Raw genomic sequence first — 7,799 nt, forward strand, 5'->3', positions numbered from 1 at the left:
GAAGGGAAGGGAAGGGAAGGGAAGGGAAGGGAAGGGAAGGGAAGGGAAGGGAATTGTTCCCCCACCCCAGCCCAGCAGGGCCCCCCATGGCATCCCCAGCTCCGTGTCCTGCCTCCCTCCACAGCACCCTGGGCTGTCCCCAGCCCTCAGAAAGGAGCCCCCAGCCACAGTCCCTCACAGGCAGCAGGAAAAAACCCCTTGGATCACAACAGCAAGAAAAACCCCTTATTTCCCTCACTTTTCTCTCCCTGAAGGTGATGCCCGAGCCATCCCCAGAGCAGCAGGACTTACCCTCCCCACGAGGGACGCTCAGAGTGGGGCCCAGGGGCTCCCCAGCTCAGAGGGACGGAGCTGCCCCCTCTCTCATCTCTCTTACTCAAGGCACCTTCCGTTCTGGGTGACACCAACTGCCGGCGCTCACACGTTTCCTGTTTGCTGCCTTGCAAGTGGGGTGAGGGAAGGAGCCATCCAGAGGGTCTCAGTACCCCCAGAGTGCCCAGGTCCCAAGGCAGCTCTGCAAAGGCACTGCCAGCGCCATCAGGAAGGGCAGCAAAGTCTCCATCCTTCCCTGGTTTGCAGTGTCTGGGGCTGGGGGGGGGTTTGGAGTGGGGCAAGAACAGCAACAAACAGCAAATGTTATTTTAAGACTCCAACTAACCCAAAATACCAGATTATCTATAGCCCCCGGATTATAACATCCTACCAAGGACAGAACAACCTGAAAATCCCCCCTGTGGAGGTTCTTTGCCCCCAGAATTTGAAGATGACCCCCCTGTGCTGTTCTCTGATGGTTTTTTAAAGGTTCCTGCCTGAATTATAAACTTGGCTTTAAACCCACTGGCTGCCCAAGGGCTGCAGCCACTCTGCTTCACGAGGGACAAGGGAATCAGATGGACCACAGGCATTTTTCCTGCTCTTTAACTGCAAAACATGAAGTCAGGCAGGAGGAAACTGTTATCTCTAGGGCATAACTCAAACATCCCCTGGCCCAGATCTGAGCCCAGGCTCCCAGGGCAGGAGCTGTGGGCTGGGAGCTGATGCCTGTCTTGGTTTGGAAAGGCAGGTGTCTGCTAAGGAAGGCAGGAGCCTCTCCTGAAATGGAGAATGTAAACCCTCCCCACCCCTCTGAGTTGCTATAAATTTTAGATTAAGGGGCTCTCAGGCAAAAAATATGGGAGCAGGAATAGCAGTTCTTTAATAGGGAAGAAAATAAAAGGATAAAATAAACAATGCAGTGAACTAAACCAACACTGCCAGAGTCAGAACCCAACCTGACACCCTGTGGGTCAGGGTGCTGGCAGCAGTCCCATTGGAATTGTGGCTCAGCCCTCCTGCAGTGCCAGGGGTGGTTCTGCTGGAGCAGGGATCCTGGAGAAAGGTGCAGTCTCTGCCTCTGGAGATCCAGGGGAAGAGGCAGCTGCTGTTCCTCTGGGCAATCCAGTGCAGGAGCCGTGCTGGTGTTCCAGAATCTCCAGATTCTATCCGGGTAGGAATGCTTGGCTCCTCCCTCTGGGCTCACATCTCCCAATGGGATGCTGTAGTTCTTATCAGCCATGCAGGGACATTCAATGGCTGTTATCAGCAGATGTCCCCTCCCGAGGGAGGAGTGATTGTGGTCACTCAAAGAGAGAGATAAGGCAAACTGCCCACTTGACAAAAGGTAATCTGCCATACAGATGGTAATAGAAAACATCTTGCCTTGATGGTAATATAAAACAATGCCCCAGCTCTCTCTGCCCATCTGAACAGGTGAAATCCCTCACTGGGAACCAGCCACACTCCGCTCATTTGCTGATTAACCTCAGGGAGCAGCAGCCAGCTCGGGGCCATCTGCTCCGCCAGGGCCAGCTAAAGCTCAGCTGGTTCTTCTCCACACTCTGGGCAAAGCTGCTGCTGCTCACCCCAAACTGAAGCATCCCCTCGGTCAGGCTGGGGGCTCAGTGTCCCCTCACCCTCCAACTCTCTGCAAGGTTTGCTGCTGCACAGAGAAGGCTGGATTTCGGCTTCCCCCAAGGATTGGAGGAGAAAATTTTCCCTTTTGAAGGGAAAACCCTAAATATCCCTAGGACACCTTGATTTGTGCTCTCTGCCCAGCAAGGCTCTGGCTCCCAGAGGATCAGCAGTGGTCACCAGAGGGCACAGCCCAGGAGGGCACAGCCTGGGAGGGAGGGCACGATCCAACCCCGAGGAGATGCTGGAAGGTGCCAGTGAAAGGGGATTGAATGTGGACAAGGGAAGGGAAGCACCTGAGCCTCCCCCTGTGGGGGTTTCACCCTCAGCATCCCTGCTCTGTGCTGGGCTGGGAGCAGCAAACACAGCCTGGGCTGAGGGTGGGAGGTTTCCATCCTTTCCCCAGCTGCCATCACTGCTTTGTGTCCCAAAGCTGGGGGGACACAGTCCTGGAGTGTCCTGGGGACTCAGAGCTCAACCCTGCAGAGCCCAGCCTGGCTGTCCCCAGAGCCACAAACACAGACAAGGAGGTTTCACTGGTTATTTCTCATTTCCCTCATTGCTCCTTCTGGCAAGCAGGAGGTGACAGCAGAGAGGAGCTCCTGGCAGCAGCCAGGGGGGTTTGGAAGGACTGACGTAAGGGGAAAGATTACAGGGGCTAAATCTGTAGGGTTTGACTCAGCAGCAGCTCAAAGGCTGAGTGTGTGTCAAGGGCCATGGGCCTGCAAGGATGTCACCCCTCACTCCAGGGACAGGCAGAGGCTTTAGGGACCCTCAGCTGAGCAATGACACAAGGTTGTTCATGGCCATCAGCTTTCTTTTCATCTGGATCCTCTGCAAATCTGGGCATTTCTCACATTAACCAGAACCTGAGTCTGCATCCAAGCTTTGCCCAGTCCTCCAAGGAAGCAGCCAGCGGCAGAGACATCCCTGACTCCCCTGGGATCTCAGTGCCACCCAGGAAATGCCACTGCACATTTCCACCACCGCATGCTCTTGTGTCCCCACCCCACAGCGTGGGTCACCCTGTGGGCCCCCAGCACCCTTGAAAGGCACAGGGAGGGGAGCAGCTTGCCCATGGCTAACGGCCACGTGCTGAGGGGTAGGGGGAACAGGGTCACAGTGGGGCAGGGGGAATGATGGGGGCAACAGAGGAGCCACAGGGAGCCTCCAGGGACACCCCACAGCTTCTGCTGGGGACATGGTGGCAGCACCAGACCACGGTCCCCAGGGAATGGGGTCAAGCACAGAGGCTGTGGCATGGCTTTGTCCCTCTCAGCCCTCACAAAGGCAGATCCCAGCTCAGGGCTGCACCCCCAGAGGGATCCCCAGCCCCTGGAACACCCCCCTGCCCCAGCCAGGCCCTGCTCCCATCACCCACATTAACCAGAATGCCTTTGCACAGGTGTTTATTCAGAGTTAACACTTACAGACAAACAGGTATTTCCCCTCTCCCCACATAACTTCATAGCATTATTTTAAATATAAATAAACATTTAGTGCTGGGAGCTTGCCAGCTTCACCGACAGCAAAGTGCATGGTGGTGCAAGGCGGGAGATCAACCCTGTCCCTTTTCTTCCTGGGACCATCTTGCACCAGTTTCCAGAGTCCAAATCCAGCAGAGCAGCAGATGAACTCCATGAAAGTGCCAAGATCTGACAGTGTTGAGTCCCTCAGGGACTCATCCTTCAGTGCTGGAACTGAGCAGCCTCTGCTCCAGGCATCCTTGGTCCCAGAGCAGAGCCAGGTGAGGGTCCTCTCCCCACCAGCCCCAAAAGAGAAAGAGTCCAGGAGAACAAGCTACAATTCCTTATTTCAGCATCATCCCTGCTGCTGAGCAGGCCTTCTTCCTAGAGGAGCCCAGCAGAGCCAGAGCAGGGGCTCCCCAGGCTGGTGTCAGTGCTGAGGCAGGCAGGGGCACGGGGAAGCAGCACCACTCAACAAGCCAACAACAAGGTGAGAAAGTGGGATTTGGGGCCAGCAGAGTGCAGGGGATCCCAAAGCCTCCCAGGGCAGTGTTGGTCCCCCACTGCTGCTCCCAGGGAAGGTTTGTCCAGGGAACAGCTTCCTCTGCCCAGAGCCGTGGGAAGGAGCAGCCTCCACATCCCTCTGCTCCCACACATGGACGAGTGCTCAGTCCATCCTGCTGGGACAGAGGGCCACCCCCCGTCCCAGGGCTCCACAACCCACACCAGTGACATTTCTTAAAGATATCTGGTGCCACCAGGTGGTTGGGACACAAGTGTCCCCCAGGACCGCCCCCTAGGCAGGGGACAGACCACGGCAGGACAGCAGGACAGCACAAGGACGGCGTTTGGACCCACAGGCACAGGGCAGTGCCTTCATCCCACCAGGTCCATCTCAGTCCTCCTTCAGCCCCACCGTGGGGCTCCTCCTCTACATTGCACACAGTGAAGGTCCCTCAGGACCCCAGAGCAACTCATAAATAGGGAACTACAGATCTACATGGCTACAGGAGAGCACAGCACAGCTCAGGGTGGGGAGCCACGCTCCTGGTGGCAGCGGCTGCCCAGCAGGTCACGGCCGGGGCCGGGCAGGGACGATCCTCCTCTTGGCACTGTAGAAGTCTGGAAGGAAGAAGGAAAGGGTTGGAAAGTGGCTCCAGCCCGCTGGGAAGAGCAGGGCAGGGAGAGGGAGGTGTCCCCAGGGAGGCAGCCCAAGCCCAGCCCAGGTGGTTTCACCCTAAAGCCCCCATGCAAAGCTGCTGGAGAGCAGAGCTGTAAATCTGCATTGTCTCTGCTGTTTGGCTCAGCTGCAGTCCTACTCCAGGCCCTGATCATGGAGCACAGGAAGAAACTTTTCACTGTGAGGGAGGTGAGACACTGGCACAGGTTGCCCAGGGAGGTTCTGGATGCTCCAACCCTGGAAGTGTTCAAAGCCAGGTGGATAAAAGCTTTGAGGAACCTGGGCTAGTAGGAGGTGTTCCTGCCTATGGGACCTTGAAGATGATCTTTAAGGTCCATTCCAACCCCTTAACATTCTGTGATTCTAGGATTGGGGCAGGTCATTGGAACTGAAGGTGATGAACCTGGGGGCATCTTCAGCTACTAAACCCACAGAACCAATGCCAGTCCCCTGCACAAACCCCAGCAGCCAAAAGGCACCCAGCTGGTGGCCTTGTACCCTTTGGAAGATGGGCTCTGCTTCCCTAGGAGAGATCCAGGGAGGGTGGGACCCCTCCCCATGCCCAAGAGCCAGGCAGGGCTCTGGCACCCACGTCCCCTCTGTCTGTCCCTGCCATGACAATGCCACCAAGCCCCCAAGGAGTGACACCAACCCCCAGTGCTCACCTTTGATCGTGGTCTGCCCACGTTTCAAGCCCTGCAGGGAACCAGCCCTGCAAACCTTCGAGCTCTGCTGAGCCTCCTCGGGGCAAATCCTGCCAACACGCTCCTTGGGGGGGACCCTGTGGGCCAGGGAGCTCCTGCTGTCACTGCTGATGACAGCCCTGACCAGGCTGTGAACCTCGTGGGGTGCCTGCTCAGCCACCAGCACCCTCTCCCACTTGAAGGGCCCTTCCAGGGGAGTCTCTGTCTCAAAGTTGAAGTTCCAGCGCTGCTGAGCTTCTTCCAGCTGTTGTTTCATCTGGTCCTCAAAGTCCTGCTGGAGCTGCTCGTGGTCCACGGGGCCAAAGAGGTTCCTGCAGGCCTTGCTGCTGCAGGGGCTCTGCCCAGCCCGGCTCTGGGACAGCGGCATCGCGGCGGCTGCGGGGAAAGCAGAGCGAGTTACGGGGCTGGGGTGACAGGAGCAAACACAAGGCAGCCAAGGTGGGACAAGCTGGGCTGGGTCTGCAGTGGGGCAGCCCAGAGGGGACTGACACATCTGGATTCTGACTTTGGAGATTTTAGCAAAGGCTCGAGCGTGGCTGAGGTCAGACACAGCCCAGCGCGAGACAGGAGAGTGGGGAAGGTGCAGATTCAACACTCCCTACTCCCCCTCCAGCAGGCAAAGCCCTGCCAGGCCAGAGCATCCAGCACCTCACTGCTCCACCCACAACACCCCTCGGGCTGCCAGCCTCAGAGCCACAGCAGGATGATGCTCCCCCGGTCCCCAGACACTGCCCAACCTGCTCATCCCCACCTCCATGCAGGCAAGGGCAAGTTGGCACACGGGCAAGTGAAGCAACAGGATGTTTTTCTGGCCAGTTTCTTCATCTCAAGAACTCAGACCCGGTGGTAAGGAAACCTTCAAGCAGCTGCAAGAACATGCCACAAGCTTGACCACTTTGTTAACCACCCTCCTTATCTGCAAGGAGCTGTTGGGTAACCAGAAACAAGACCTTGTTTGTTTTTTTTCAAATCGGTGCCAAAAGCCTTGACCTTCCCAGAAAGTGACAAAACCTTTCCATCAGAGCAGTCTTTCCCCTGACACACATGTGGGGATAATGGACCCCTCACTACACCTCACTTATGAGGAACCTCAACATACAATCAGAATTGTTCAGGTTGGAAAACACCTACAAGATCATCGAGTCCAGCTGATAAGAGTCAGCACTGCTCTGGGATTTGAGTTTTCAGAGCTTAGGCTTGTCCCCACTGCAACAGCCACACTCACTAAATCAGCTTTAAAAAGGAAGATTCATAGCTCCCATTTCCCACCTAATCTGGGACTCTCAAAACCAGGCCACAAAAGATCCTCCCCATCCCCAAACTTCCCCAAGAAGTGACTTCTCAGCCTCCTGCAGGGAAGATTTCTCCCCAAATTCAGCGCCTGCAGCCCCTTTGGATTGCCTGTGCCACATTGTCTTCCCCACATTCCACCCCCTGAAATGTGCAAGAAACGACTGGATGTGGCACTCAGAGCTCTGGTCTAGCTGACAGGGTGAGGTCGGTCAGATTTTGGACTCGAGGACCTTGGAGGTCTCTGCAAAAAGGTGAATTTTCCAGCCTTAATGACTGAATGATCCTATTACCAGGCATGTCACCAGCCCAGCGTGCCAGTGGGGAGCTGGGGAGTGCCCAGCCCGGGGGCTGGGGGGCCACAGCCAGCCCCTGTGGCCACCCCCGTGGGCACCCTGCGCTCAGACTCAGCACCCCGAGTAAAAATAGAAATCCAGCTTCCTATCTCCGGGCAGTGTGAGCGCACAGACAGGGGTGACCTCACTGCCAGGCAAGTCCCAGCATGTCCAGGCAAGCCCGGGCAGGTGGCGGGAGGGGGACACATTCGTCACCCTGGCCAGACACCCCCGGCCCTCCCCGTCCCCCCCACGAGCCGATGTCCCCATTCCCAGGTCACCGGCGCGACTCAGGTGCCACCCTGGAGCCTCAAGATAACACCCTGGCTCTGACTCATGGCTGCAGATTGCCAAAGCCACCAACGAGGGAGGGACCGGCGCCGGGCCATCGTCCCCTCCCGTGGGGCTGGTGCCGCTTCCAGCGACCTCTGCTCAACCTAAAAATAGAAATCCAGCTTCCTATCTCCGGGCAGTGTGAGCGCACAGACAGGGGTGACCTCACTGCCAGGCAAGTCCCAGCATGTCCAGGCAAGCCCGGGCAGGTGGCGGGAGGGGGACACATTCGTCACCCTGGCCAGACACCCCCGGCCCTCCCCGTCCCCCCCACGAGCCGATGTCCCCATTCCCAGGTCACCGGCGCGACTCAGGTGCCACCCTGGAGCCTCAAGATAACACCCTGGCTCTGACTCATGGCTGCAGATTGCCAAAGCCACCAACGAGGGAGGGACCGGCGCCGGGCCATCGTCCCCTCCCGTGGGGCTGGTGCCGCTTCCAGCGACCTCTGCCCAGCCGGAGCTCCGCGGCTCCCGGCACCGCAGGGAACCCCAAGATTCGGGCGAGGAAGCGGCAGGTGCACGGCCCCGTTAAAGCCTCT

At 57.6% G+C, this 7,799-nt stretch overlaps 1 protein-coding gene across 1 annotated transcript; it reads right to left on the reverse strand.

Annotated features, from left to right (window-relative positions):
* Window positions 1-4,279: 4,279 nt before the first annotated feature.
* Window positions 4,280-5,698, reverse strand: CDKN1A (cyclin dependent kinase inhibitor 1A). The gene is made up of 2 exons (XM_005428111.2): window positions 5,262-5,698; window positions 4,280-4,538 (listed from the first exon to the last, which is right to left on the reverse strand). The coding sequence occupies exons 1-2, from the start codon at window positions 5,665-5,667 to the stop codon at window positions 4,489-4,491; spliced, it is 456 nt and encodes a 151-aa protein (XP_005428168.1). The 5' UTR covers window positions 5,668-5,698; the 3' UTR covers window positions 4,280-4,488.
* Between the last annotated feature and the right edge of the window lie 2,101 nt (window positions 5,699-7,799).

This window comes from Geospiza fortis, unplaced genomic scaffold (assembly GCF_000277835.1).
Source record: "Geospiza fortis unplaced genomic scaffold, GeoFor_1.0 scaffold391, whole genome shotgun sequence".
NCBI classification, from domain to species: Eukaryota; Metazoa; Chordata; class Aves; order Passeriformes; family Thraupidae; genus Geospiza; species Geospiza fortis.

Excerpts from the sequence above, each read along its gene's own strand:
- CDKN1A (XM_005428111.2), bottom strand. The coding sequence starts at position 5,667 with ATGCCGCTGTCCCAGAGCCGGGCTGGGCAGAGCCCCTGCAGCAGCAAG. Across the intron at positions 4,539-5,261 it reads TGGGCAGACCACGATCAAAG|ACTTCTACAGTGCCAAGAGG; the intron begins GTGAGCACTGGG and ends TCTTCCTTCCAG.